Here is a 14651-nt window from a genome sequence, read left to right as displayed (position 1 = left end):
CAGGAGTAATTAAACAAAATATTCTTATGTATAAATCAAACAAGTTTTTCATCAAAACCACTTCTGCAAGTAGTAGATGTTCATAAACAAACCACTCTTTGATTTAATACATTATTTTCAGGTCTCAGAAGGTATGTTCCATGAACATCTTTGAGGGCAGGTGCTTGTCATTCTGTTACATTTTTTTATGATACTGTAGTGTTACAAGGCCACAATGCAGTATAATAACTTTATGGAAGAATACACAAGAATGGGTTTATAGCTTAGTAATCAGAAAAAAACTAAATTATATTAGGGTGATTCAAATTGGACTCACAAAAGGGCAAGTTAAGCAACAGCCAACACTAAATTATTTCGCTATTCATATGCAGGTGTCTGAAGAACTGTAACTGAGAATAGTCAAGATTGCATTACATAATTTTAATTGGGCCTTATTTGTTTTGAAGGAAGGGCTACCTTTCCGTGGGACTCAGTGGTCACTAAGTAATGCAACACAAGCAACTGACATTTATATACAGACACCGTACAGACTTGAGAAAATTATTGTCTCTGACCTACTCTCTCTTTTGCCTTATCCTTCATTTCAATCTTCCCTTGTCCTAACTTCAGTTGGGTCCCTGCCATCCTGGGGTTGGAGTGACTTGCCCTTTCCTTTTACCCTTCTCCAAAATACCCCTATCTCCTCCCTGAAGAAGGATCATTTAGATCCGGAAGCTAGACATTATGTCAATTTTACTTTTGTATGGTTATCAGCAGTTCTACAAATTTCACCTCTCGATGGTAAATTCCTGGCCCAATTTAGTTCCAAGACCTTTTGCGATACTGTCAACAACTCAGTGAAGCTGTATTTCTACATCGAGAACAGAGCCCGGAAGCAGAGAAACGAGACAGCCACACTACGCACCTCTGGATGTTGTCATTGTAGTTGAGCTGGTTGTAGCTGGGCGGCGTCTCTGACGACGACTTGCTGTCATAGTAGTCGCGGTGTGGCGATATCTCGCCCAACGTCACAGAGCTGCGTTCCTGTGGGCAGAAGCTCGTTAGTGGCGGCGTACGCACCTGCCTGCAGGTCGAGAGTTTGCTACGGATGCGTGGCGGCACTTACAGAGAAGTTGGCTCCGATCTGGTTGGCAGCGGCAGTGGCGGCCAGATCGACACGCAACTCGGGCTTGCCAATCTCGCCAATGAGCGACTCCATGAAGCTGGCGAGGTCCTTGCAGCGCTTGGAGACATCGCGCCTGTCCGTGCCGGGCTCGCCGCGGCACACCTCCTGCACGGAAGACGTAGATGTATCGGCCTTAATACGGAACAGCTGTGAGGGAAATGGGACAAACGCAAAGACGAGACGATGGGAAACAGTGTACTAAGGATTAAATACTGAATTAAGATTGGAGACGCAGACAGAAGTGGATTGACAATTACAGCTTATATCCGTGCAGTGTCTTGTGAACTGTATCTCCCTCTTGTCATGTCACTGTGATGTGTTCGACCTTACATATGGTGGAGGATCCGATACATGTCAATTTTCAGAGCTATAGTTCGTCTCTAGTGGATTTTTGGCATTCTTGTACAGTTTCGAGTAATTCATTGCTAACTGAAGGATTTAGCTTCAGTTTTATGGTTAGATTTTGTGGTTGGTGAAATTAATAATGTTTCACAGAAACACTCAAGTGTGGGGCACTCACTGTTTATGTGACATAAGTTCTAAAATATTACATAAACTGTGACTTTTTGTATAGAAACTAAAATGACTATGAATTTAAATCAATGTGAAATCACTGTTTTCATGTGAGGGTTGAAAGCCAAATAATAATGAAAAATTAATGACATTTTATAAAAAGAAAACCTATGAACCAAATCTGAATTATAATCAATATTACTGGAAATTTTGAGAAAATGCCCCCTGACCCCTCTTCCAATGAAAAAGAAACTGTCAAGACTTGCACACAATGATTATGAATGTAAAATTATTAACAAATTACTTGTAAATTAACTAAACAGAAATCTCATTTTTCAAACAGATTGCTACGGAACTGGGGTACACTATGTAGCCTTTTGTGACTTTGGACTGATCTGAAGTGAATAAGTTTCTCCTTGCATGTTAAAGTACAAATTGTACGAAACAGTGTTTTGTTACTTTTGTTAAAGAGACCCTCAACCTACTCATCTTGACACCAAGACCAAGTATTTAACCAATAGCATCGCCACTTGTTTCACTGGCATTGTGGGGATGTATAAGGGGCAGTCAAATGAAAACGAGAGTGATGGGAAAAAATAAGTAAACTGTTTAACATTTGAAAAGTAATCACCCAGGTGTACACCTCTTCACCCAAAGCAAATCGACGGCCACAAACGTCTTTCTTCAGGGCTCCAGAAATACGGGAATTGCACGGGGAGATATCAGGACCGTATCGACGGTGTGTGAGAGCTTCCCAGTGAAACATCTGCAGCATACTCTAAACAACTTTGGCAACACGTGGGCCTACCCACATACAGTCTCGATCTCTCCCCATTTCGTTTCTACACTTTTGGAGCCCTGAAGAAAGACACTTGTGGCCACTGATTTGCTTTGGATGAAGAGGTGCATGCCTGGTTCAACTATGGTTCTGTAGATGATTGCAAACATTTTTCCACGAGAGCAATGAATGCCTCGTCTTAAACAGTGTGATAAATGTATTAACACGAGCCAATTGATGACAAGCGAGCAGAGACGCACATATGGCCACCTGCTGATTTTTGTGCTTTCGGTTTAGAGCACGTTGTACCCACACATCGAATTCTGAACCTTACCGACTGCGTGCAAAAGTCTCGTGATGGTGGAAAGATCACAGCCCATCACGTCTGTCAGTTCTTGAGTACACCAATATGGATCACTGTGGAGTAATGTGTTTGAATGATCTTCATCAAACCCTAAAGTCTTCTTGAATGTGGAGAGTCACTCACATCAAAATGATCCTCCTTAAAAAGAGAAAACCATTTTTTTTTCCATGCTCTGACCACTGACATTACCCCCACACACGGCACAAATATTTCTGGCTGCCTCCGCTGCTGTCACCCCTCTACTGAAGCCGAAAAGAAGAATATGTCAGAAATGTTCCAATTTGACCACTTGGCACTGCATTTTCTAGCCATCCACAGCTCCACTCACTATCTCCAAATGATAAAATGTAAACTCAATAGCAACAGTGAACTACAAATAAAAAATGACAATCGGTAAATAAACCCATGTTGTTGTTGTTGTTGTTGTTGTTGTGGTCTTCAGTCCTGAGACTGGTTTGATGCAGCTCTCCATGCTACTCTATCCTGTGCAAGCTTCTTCATCTCCCAGTACCTACTGCAACCTACATCCTTCTGAATCTGCTTAGTGTATTCATCTCTTGGTCTCCCTCTACCATTTTTGTTCTCCACGCTGCCCTCCAGTACTAAATTGGTGATCCCTTGATGCCTCAGAACATGTCCTACTAACCGATCCCTTCTTCTAGTCAAGTTGTGCCACAAACTCCTCTTCTCCCCAATTCTATTCAATACCTCCTCATTAGTACGTGATCTACCCATCTAATCTTCAGCATTCTTCTGTAGCACCACATTTCGAAAGCTTCTAGTCTCTTCTCGTTTAAACTATTTATCGTCCATGATTCACTTCCATACATGGCTACACTCCATATAGATACTTTCAGAAAAGACTTCCTGACACCTAAATCTATACTCTATGTTAACAAATTCCTCTTCTTCACAAATGGTTTCCTTGCCATTGCCAGTATACATTTTATATCCTCTCTACTTTGACCATCATCAGTTATTTTGCTCCCCAAATAGCAAAACTCCTTTACTACATTAAGTGTGTCATTTCCTAATCTAATTCCCTCAGCATCACCCGATTTAATTTGACTGCATTCCATTATTCTCATTTTGATTTTGTTGAGGTTCATCTTATACCCTCCTTTCAAGACACTGTCCATTCCGTTCAACTGCTCTTCCAACTCCTTTGCTGTCTCTGACAGAATTACAACGTCATCGGCGAACCTCAAAGTTTTTATTTCTTCTCCATGGATTTTAAAACCTACTCCGAACTTTTCTTTTGTTTCCTTCACTGCTTGCTCAATATACAGATTGAATAGCATTGGGGAGAGGCTACAACCCTGTCTTATTCCTTTCCCAACCACTGCTTCCCTTTCATGTCCCTCGACTCTTATAACTGCCATCTGGTTTCGGTACAAATTGTAAATAGCCCTCCGCTCCCTGTATTTTACCCCTGCCACCTTCAGAATTTGAAAGAGAGTATTCCAGTCAACATTGTCAAAACCTTTCTCTAAGTCTACAAATGCTAGAAACGTAGGTTTGCCTTTCCTTAATCTATTTTCTAAGATAAGTCGTAGGGTTAGTATTGCCTCACTTGTTCCAACTGATCTTCCCCGAGGTCGGCTTCTACCAGTTTTTCCATTCGTCTGTTAAAGAATTCGCGTTAGTATTTTGCATCTGTGACTTATTAAACTGATAGTTCAGTAATTTTCATATCTGTCAACACCTGCTTTCTTTGGGATTGGAATTATTATATACTTCTTGAAGTCTGAGGGAATTTTGCTTGTCTCATACATCTTGCTCATCAGATGGTAGAGTTTTGTCAGGACTCGCTCTCCCAAGGCTGTCAGTAGTTCTAATAAACCCATAGCACCCAGAATATCAGCACCCAATACAAAAATGCTATGAACTTATGCACCAGCCTAATAAAAATCACGTACCTGCGATAATTTTGAAGTACTTCTTACTTTTTTTTTTAATATTGTGATGAAGTAGCAATGGTATGCGCAGCACCAACAATTTGTACCTGACAATGGCGCAATGCACAAAATGCAGTGGCAGAATAAAAGAGTCGTCTATAGCCGTGGATGAAATACGACACCCTCTCAGTGATTCTTTACTGGTCTCCAACCACCTTCACACAAGACGTGACGACAACAGAATGCCGCGGTGCCTGGAAGCCAGAGACGGGGTGGAGTCCGGTCCCAGCTGCACGCTATGCCTCGCCTCACCTCCTGCAGCACCTGCAGGATCTCCTTCTGGGCGGCCTTGCTCTCCTGCAGCAACTCCTCACCAAACATCTCCTCGTCTTGAGCCTCCGCAAACACGTCTGGCCAGCTCGGACCCTGCAAGCACACGCCTCTCAGTCACACATACAGTTTACTAATTATATGTTCATTAGAACACAGTTGCAACCTCTCACTACGCTATGGAATGACTCCTTTTTATACACTACTCACCATTAAAATTGCTACACCACGAAGATGACGTGCTACAGACGTGAAATTTAACCGACACGAACAAGATGCTTTGATATGCGAATGATTAGCTCTTCAGAGCATTCACACAAGGTTGGCGCCGGTGGCGACACCTACAACGTGCTGACATCAGGAAAGTTTCCAACCGATTTCTCATATACGAACAGCAGTTGGCCGGCATTGCCTGGTGAAACGTTGTTGTGATGCTTCGTGTAAGGAGGAGAAATACGTACCATCACGTTTCCGAATTTGATAAAGGTCGGATTGTAGCCTATCGCGATTGCAATTTATTGTATCGCGACATTGCTGCTCGCGTTGGTCCAGATGCAGTGACTGTTAGCAGAATATGAAATCGGTGAGCTGAGGAGGGTAAAACGGAACGCCATGCTGGATCCCGACGGCCTCGTATCACTAGCAGTTGAGATGACAGGCATCTCATCTGCACGGCTGTAACGGATCGTGCAGCCACGTCTCAATCCCTGAGTCAATGGATGGGGACGTTTGCAAGACAACAACCATCTGCACAAACAGTTCGACGATGTTTCCAGCAGCACGGACTATCAGCTCGGAGACCGTGGCTGCGGTTACCCTTGACGCTGCATCACAGACAGGAGCGCTTGCAATGGTGTACTTGACGACAAAACTGTGTGCACAAATGGCAAAACATCATTTTTTCGGATGAATCAAGGTTCTGTTTACAGCATGACGATGGTCGCATCCGTGTCTGGCGACATTGCGGTGAACGCACATTGGAAGCGTGTATTCACCATCGCCGTACTGGCATATCACCCGGCGTGACGGTATGGGGTGCCACTGGTTACACGTCTCGGTCATCTCTTGTTCGCATTGACGACACTTTGAACAGTGGACATTACATTTCAGATGTGTTACGGCCCGTGGCTCTACCCTTCATTCGATCCCTGCGAAACCCTACATTTTAGCAGGATAATGCATGACCGCATGTTGCAGGTACTGTAGGGGCCTTTCTGGATACAGAAAATGTTCGACTGCTGCCCTGGCCAGCACGTTCTCCAGATCTCTCACCAATTGAAAACGTCTGGTCAATGGTGGCCAGGCAACTGGCTCATCACAATGCGCCAGTCACTACTCTGGATGAACTGTGGTATCATGTTGAAGCTGCACGGGCAGCTGTACCTGTACACGCCATCCGAGCTTTGTTTGACTCAATGCCCAGGCGTAACAAGGCCGTTATTATGGCCAGAGGCAGTTGTTCTGCGTACTAATTTCTCAGAATCTATGGATCCATATTGCGTCTAAATGTAATCACATGTCAGTTCTAGTGTAATATATTTGTCCAATGAATACCTGTTTATCATCTACATTTCTTCTTGGTGTAGCAATTTTAATGGCTAGAAGTGTAATTACATTAAATTTCATCAGTGAATAATATGACATAATGCTGCACAATTATTTTATACAACTTTTTTTTTCTTTTTACACTAGGGGTTGTGATAAGTTTTTAATTATGACCCTGTACTGAAACTGGGGAATGACTCACACTCTTGTCTAGTAAACAAGACTATACACTACTTTCACAAACAACATGATACACATACAATTTATTGGGTTTTTGTTTTTGTTTTTGTTTTTGCTCTCTCTCTCTCTCTCTCTCTCTCTCTCTCTCTCTCTCTCTCTCTCTCTCTCTCTCTCTCTCTCTCTCTCTTCCACATACCCCCTACCTCCCCAATCATGTACACTAATATTATACCTTCAGAAATTATTCTATGGAGTTGGTGGAGCTGCCAAACAAATATTATGTTAGTTTGCACTCTAAGTTAATTTCACTATCCATCAAATTCTGAATACTTCACTTCTTTCTGTGTTAGATTAAAGCTCAGTGAATCATTTCATTTTATGATGTTAGCACATAAACTTGCATTTTCAACTTGTGGAAGTCCATCGTTCTCATGGATGTGGGACACCAGCTGCCGATACAAATAAAGAAAATGAACCACCAGAGCTGTATCATCAAAGGAATTTATTTAAAATTACTAGTTTCAGCGGAACACTTCCGGCATCTTCAGGTCCACTAAAACCAAAGGAGTACTTTCATTCCTTGGCCCATGTATCACAGAACGCATACAATACAAGTTGTCATGGGCTGCATACATCATCAGTATACTCTCTACAATGTGTTGTCACCACTGCCAAATACTTTGTGCGGTACACACTACTGATGTATGTCATCCACAGCAACTAGTACTATATGCATTCTGAGATACACAGGCCAAAGTATGAAAGTACTCCTTTGGTTTTAATAGACCTGAGCATGCCATAAGTGTTCCAGTGAAGCTAGTCATTTTAAATAAATTCCTTTGATGATACAACTGTGGTGGTTTGTTTTCTTTATTTACTTGTGTTTTCTGTCAATGACAACATATTAAACAGGAAACACTTTCTACAGTTCTGGAAAATATTGCTTATTTGGTCACAAACTGACTTCCTTAGGACATTCTCAGGTGACAACTGAGTGTTGCAAATACAGATAAAATAAGACGCAAATGATGCAAAGACTGCTGTCATATAGCGTGTTTACAAAGGAAAGTATTACATTTTTATGCACAAATTCCAAGACTCTTTAAAAAGGCTTCTGCACAATGTATTACTATCTACTTTATAGAATATTCTTCTGCTGAACAAACACTTTATTTACTCTAGATGGACTGCCTTAAAAGATAATTGCATAAGATAACAAGCAGGAAAAAAAAACTCTTCTTTAGAACAATACAACGGGAGATACTTCTAAGGGCATAACACACTGAAATGAGCTTCTTGATTAGTTGATTCCAATTTAGTTTGTTGTCCAGCTATACCCCAAGAAATTTTACACACACTACTCTGTTCTGTGAATCAGTTTAATGTATACTTCTGCAGCTAAAAGGTCATTACTGCTTGTTTCTAAATGCAGAATAAAAGTCTGTACAACTTCAAGACTTAAAACTGTTCAATACGACCCAGTTAGGGGCCTGTTCATCTGTCACCTGAGCTGTGTCAACACTATGAGAAGAAGTGAGCTGACATTACCTGCAGGACGCAGTGCTGCCCGATGACAAACTCCAGCCGCTTGGTCCAGGGGTTGACAAAGCTGGACCACTCGGTACGGACTTGCGCGTAGCAGCCGTTGTGGGCGCGGAGCCGGTACGGCTCCCCGTGCAGTGTCGACTCGCACTCTTTGCTCACTGTGGAACGAAGTCGCGCTCAAAACGACATCGTAGAGGTTCACACCTTACATCCATTTATTACGCACTCCGTTTCGATTATCCACACAGAATTTGACATATCATTCTTAAGGGAACCAATTCGACACGTATAATGGCAACTTCTGGGAGTGTGATAGGGCCTTTACTCTTTACAAGCTACATTGACGAGCCAAAACATTATTACTGCTGGCGAGGCGCAGGTGCTCAGCAGCCAACGCGGCACTATGTTTTCGATTTTTTTCAAATTGTTGCATCCCGTTCACCAGATGTACGTCTAGCGATTGGCAGTTGACGTTACAGATCACACTTTATTAATAATTATAGTACAAGGTTACATCACCAGTTAAAGTTACATTCTCAGAAAGTACACCAAGTCCTTTCATCCATACATGTATTTTTTCTGGAACTGCACAAAGTGTTATACTGAATGGACCGATTTTTTTTCGTGGATGTCGAGTTAATTTTAGTCTTGACGTTGCCACAGGGAGTACGGGAAGTGGACGGTTTACCCTCGCTATCGTCCGATGTGAGAACGCCTCTCTACCCGGATTGGAATCATTCGCCGACCGAGATGTTATCGCTTATAAGACCTGGCATTGTGGAATAGATGCTAAGTCCCAATCTACACCTAGTTATGTATATAGTAATATGACATTTACATTGTATATTGGTGCATATTGGTGTATATGCGGATGGATGTGTGTGTGTGTGCGAGTGTATACCTGTCCTTTTTTCCCCCTAAGGTAAGTCTTTCCACTCCCGGGATTGGAATGACTCCTTACCCTCTCCCTTAAAACCCAAATCCTTTCGTATTTCCCTCTCCTTCCCTCTTTCCCGATGAGGCAATCATTGGTTGCGAAAGCTTGAATTCTGTGTGTATTTTTGTGTTTGTTTGTGTGTCTAGGCAATTTATCATCTGTAAGGCCGGTATTACACTATCACATTTCTTTGTCAAAGATTTGATCAAATATGTGATCAAATATTCCGTCAAATATATTTGACAAAGATCTTTGATGTAGTGCTAGAAGGGTTATTACACTGTCATCATATTTTTCGTCAAAGTTCAACTTGTTATTAACCACAGCAGTTGCATGTACCACAATTGCACTGTGTGCACATGCGGAAGAGAAGCGGGGTGAAGCCGTGGGTTTTACGACGACACAATAAAAGCATTCGACAAAACTTGTTACGTGCGCTTACAGTGGAGGATGGCAAGTCGTACATCAATTACTTAAGAATGGATGAGCACGCATTTCTGTATGTGCTCAATGAAGTGTATCCTCATATCACAAAGCACAATACTCACTTAAGAACTGCTACATCTGCAGAAGACAGCCTCACTGTGACACTCTGATTCCTTGCAACAGGAGAGGGTTATGTTAGGTTAGGTTAGGTTAGGTTAGGTTAGGTTAGGTCAGGTCGTCACTAATCTTCTTAATCTATTTTTGTATTCAGCGTGCCTCACGTTGTAAAGCGCCTCATCAGCTTCATACATCTCTATTACTTTTGTAGTTGTCAGCACACACCAATTGTATTTACCGGCAATGTTTATAAAAACACTACAGACGACAGAACGCTGCAGCGATGCTAGCGCTCCATGTGGTAACACGTCACATTGCAGGGAACAGAAGAAAACCGACTTCTTTGATCAAATGTACAGCGAGGCCCTAGATTTGATCAAATATTGGACGACATTTGACAAAGTTCCTTATCACACCATCAAATATCTTTGACAAAAATTTTTGACAAAGATATTTGACATAGAAATTTGATAGTGTAATACCGGCCTAAGAAGACAAAGGTTACTATGGCCTGTGATGTCGTTAATATACAACATCAACAGCAGGGGTTCCCCTTGGGGCCTTTCCCTGGAGCACACCTGAAATCCTGAAATTAGTTCTACATCTGGTACTGACTCCCCATCTTAGAAGTACAGGTTTTACAGCACATTTGTAACTGTCTACAGATAGCGTCATTTAAATTTCTCAAATCAGACCCACAGCTATGGAGATGACACTCACAACACAACATTACCAGATTAAGCATTGGCTAGGACACGGGCACAGAGGACTCAAACTTGGATAGGGAAGCGCAGCGCAGTGTAGGGTTTTATCTTTGACCGACCTGCAGTTTGAAGCTGTGGTGACACCAGTGGAGATGACGGTCCCATCTCACAGACCGGAGATGCGTAGGCGGCTAACAGTGGCTGCAATCTAGTAGTAAGTGCCAAGCAGGAATCAGAAGCAATTAGCTCAGGGCTAGTAGGTGGCATGCAGTGGTGGCACCTTTGCAAGCTGTAGGTGGCAGGCGGCAGCAAATGAAACAAGCAGCTCGGGCACATCCCACACAGCAAATGTAACTCACCAGTCAGTGAGAGGGTAAACAGTTGCTATTGTCTGCAAATTCATTAATATCTAACAACAACAACAGACCGAAAACCTTTTCCAAAGCCACTCTTGAAGTTAATCTACATCTGTCAATGACTCTCTCTTTGAGAAATAAAGATTTTAGAGCACATTTGTTAATGTGTTGTTTGAAGCTTTACTGACGGACTAGTTGTAAATGTGGTTTTCGGGGCAAGATGTCTGACGATGTGAAATTTCAGCATATCTTGTCAATTATGGTGACCAGACATCCAGATTAATCCGGACGTGTCCTCCTTTTTAGCTCTTTATCCAGGGTCCGGGTGGATTTTTACAGTGTCCGGCCTTTTCACAAAGTTGAGCGTAGTACAGTTAAATTTACAATTCGTCACGTTCTACTGCTCTTTTCTTAAATACTTTAACTATTGGCACAGCCTTCGTGATGAACACGCACGAAGGCGGTGTTAGCAGGTGGCGTCGATGTTATCGTTGATTGACTATAAGCGAATGCAAATATCGATTATTTAAAATTTTCGTTTCGTATCTTCGCTTTGTATTGGCTTGGCTTCCTGTAGTGCACGTGTGATTTGTGAGTGTAATTTTTAACAGAGTGAGTTACGTGAAATATTTCGCTATGCCTAAATGAAAGTGTACATTTTACGACGTCCTTTCCTGCAAATATCCGGCTTTCAAGAAAGGGAGAAATGAATTTGAAGCGGAATGTAAGATACGTGGAGCTAGAGTGTACGTCTCAGTGGCAAATAAAGGTAAGCAATAACTCGGCAGATTAACTGTCACGGTTTTATTTCATTGTTTCATAGTCACTCAATTTATTTGTATTCGGAAGGTTAAAGTGGAGTTTACATGCCGTCAGCTGCTGCTCGAATTGTAGATGTTGGTAGCGGTGCCTCGAATGAAGGGAGGTGAATGGTTTTACGTTTTTCACTTTGTAAACAATTCCGTGTTGTTGACATAACAGAACAATTGACACCACGCTGTCACCACAATCAATGTTTTTAATTTTTTTATATTGCTCAGTTAACCACCGCCTGACCATTAGTAACAATTAACTACTAGTTTTAGCGGTAATTCCCGGAAGTCACTCGATTTGTCCAAAGCTGACGGGTGGTATCCTCATCTGCAGCTGACCTGTTTGACGTGTCCTCTTTTTTCTTCCTTTGTCCTCCTTTTTGAAGCTGTTTGTCGTCCTTTTTAAACAATTGCATCTGGTCACCCAATTGTAGCGGGACTTTGAATTTCGCCACGCTACACTCATTCCCTCAGACATAAATTATACCGTCGCAGCGGTATGAGCGCTCGACGGCAGAGAAAATACCACCATTGTAACTCTTTTTTTGTTTTCTATCCGTCTATTGTCTCTCGAGAGCGGAAGCTTAATGCAGACGTGATCTGATGAAGACGAAAAAAACTTATTAATGAGTAGACATATTGTGGAAGTTGTTACGACATTTGGAGGAGGGAAGCAACGTAAAATAAATTGTATTTAATATCAAGACGGTTTTGTATACATTAGAAATTCCTGGACAATGAAACTTATTGCAAGATTTCGGAGCAGACTTCTCATGCAGAAATGAAGTAGGAGATTTTTGAAGACCTCGACGCCGCACGAAAGAAGACATGTTAACACGGTAAAGAATGAACTCTTATCTACGCCATTTCCCCCTGTTAGTCACATTGGTTATTCTCTGTCTTTTTTCAAATAATTTTTGTAGTGGAAATTGGTTTGACTTTTGCTCAGAAACGCCACAAGGATCACCCCAACAATAGCTTTTCCGAATCACGAAGTCCGATAGCTTTTCTGCAATATGAAGTCCGATTTGCATTTCATTCTTTCCCTTTTTCACGGTCATTTATGATTTGAAAAGCCCCTTTTTATTCACCATTTCTTCCCACATTTTCAACCTTTTCTTTTCTTCTCTTTTTCTTTTTTATTAACCACTACACTATCATCAACACAACTGACCGGCACCTTCCGGTGTGGTGAACTCACTGCCGAGATTGTGACCGAAGCCTCCTATTTACGTGTCTGAGTAGAAACTGCACAGGCATGGATGTGCCTAATACTGTGACCAACAACACAGATCACCAGATCTGTAAAGAGAGAGACAGAAACGCCACCTGTCGGATGATGAAGTGACACCTTTGACACACAAATAGAGACTGCCGATCGTACTGTGCTCTGCCGCTGATCACCCCGGCAGCCTCTGTCGGAAGCCGCATACCAATATACGTGTCCACATTGGTGTATGTCCACTGTCGCTGTTGTCATTCGGATATCTCTGTTCCCACCGCAGCATCATCCTTGCCACCGCAGCATCATCCCTCGAATGACCAACAGTTCTTCCTTGCGATAGTTATGATGTTAACGTGGCCAGTGCTGGATCCCATGCTGTGCTAAGTTGACATCCTGTGTCCTCATTTGGCAAATTAGTTGAGTTGTGAATTTCCTCTCTTCTTTTATAAGAAGACATCGACAAGAGAATTTTGGTCGCTTCGTATCCCATACAGTGTCCTGTACTGAGACAATGCTCGGCCACAGCAGATTTCTCTGGTCGGTGAAGACGCGCGTGTCATCGATGCTCGATGCATCTGTCCTCCGTAGTTCTCAGAACAGAATAGAAAAAAAGTAATTACATCACTGAAATTTTTTTATTTTTCAATGTAGTCTCATTGTACATTAATGCACTTGATCCACTGATGTTCCAGTGCCTTGGTCCCATCTCAAAAATGATTTTCCTTCAGGCCTGCAAAATAGTTGTCAACTCCACCTATCAATTTTTCGTCTGAAGTGAATCTTTGCCCACCAAGATAAATGTTTGCTTTTGGGAAGAGATGGAAGTCTGACAGAGCTGTATTAGGTGAATAAGCCAGCTGTGGCAACTCAGTTCACGTAATTTTGCCGTGGTGACGGCACTTGTGTGCAGGCGCGCATTTTCTTGATGTAAGACGACTTTCTTCCTTGCTAAACCTGACCTTTTTACGCCTATCATTTGTCGGTCAGCTATGCCGACGAAATACTGTGAAGTTTCACAACATCTGACATCTTACGCAAGAACCGTATTCACAACATTTGCAACTGTCCGAAAATGGCACCTCGTTAAAGCAGACATACAGTTGTGGACGTGACACCCACAATCAAACAGCAGCAGATAAAGCAGTGGGTAGGAAATGGGCACAGGGGATCACACTCGGATTGGGAGGTACAGTGCTGCACCTTTGACCTACCTGCAATCACGAGCTGGGGCGATGGCGGTCAAGACGATGACCCCGTGTCACAGGCTGAAGTGTGTAGGCTGCTAGCAGCGGGTTCAGTGTAGTGCACATGGATGGCGGGCTGTGGAATCTGGCGTGTTGCTGGCAAGCGGCACGCAGTGGCTGTGCTCTTGTGAATTGCGGGTGGCAGGCAGCGGTGAATGAAGCAGCTCAAGCGCATCGGACAGAGGGAACAATATCACCCAAACCTAGCACGCCTGGCCAGTTCTAGAAATAAAACTGGGCAAAGGCAACCGCTAACTTGCAATGGTCGGTTAGTGGAGAAAACCACGAGGCAAACATAAAGCTACATCCACATGCTACTCCTTCTTCATTTTCCTGGTTTTTTGTTGTCAGTAGCGGTATGCAGCTCTCCGAGCCAGTCTGACCTGTACAGGCTACTTCATCTCTGCATCAACTCTGAGACCTACAGCCACTCGAACCTGGTTACTGTATTCTCTTGGTCTCCCTCTACAGTTTTTACCCCAACACTTCTCTCGATTACCATCATCATCATC

At 42.6% G+C, this 14651-nt stretch overlaps 1 protein-coding gene across 1 annotated transcript in view; it reads right to left on the bottom strand.

Annotated features, from left to right (window-relative positions):
- Nucleotides 1-14651, bottom strand: part of LOC126108903 (period circadian protein) — a 224173-nt gene that overhangs the window by 67377 nt on the left and 142145 nt on the right. Inside the window, exons 9-12 of the mRNA XM_049914270.1 lie at nt 8322-8476; nt 5031-5144; nt 1106-1270; nt 905-1023 (exon numbers count right to left, since the gene is read on the bottom strand). Coding sequence (XP_049770227.1) covers nt 905-1023; nt 1106-1270; nt 5031-5144; nt 8322-8476 — 553 coding nt within the window. The remainder of the gene's footprint in view (nt 1-904; nt 1024-1105; nt 1271-5030; nt 5145-8321; nt 8477-14651) is intronic.

Source organism: Schistocerca cancellata, chromosome 11 (genome assembly GCF_023864275.1).
Source record: "Schistocerca cancellata isolate TAMUIC-IGC-003103 chromosome 11, iqSchCanc2.1, whole genome shotgun sequence".
NCBI lineage: Eukaryota > Metazoa > Arthropoda > Insecta > Orthoptera > Acrididae > Schistocerca > Schistocerca cancellata.
The sequence above is the reverse complement of the archived record's forward strand: the minus strand, read 5'-3'. Positions and strand labels throughout refer to the sequence as shown.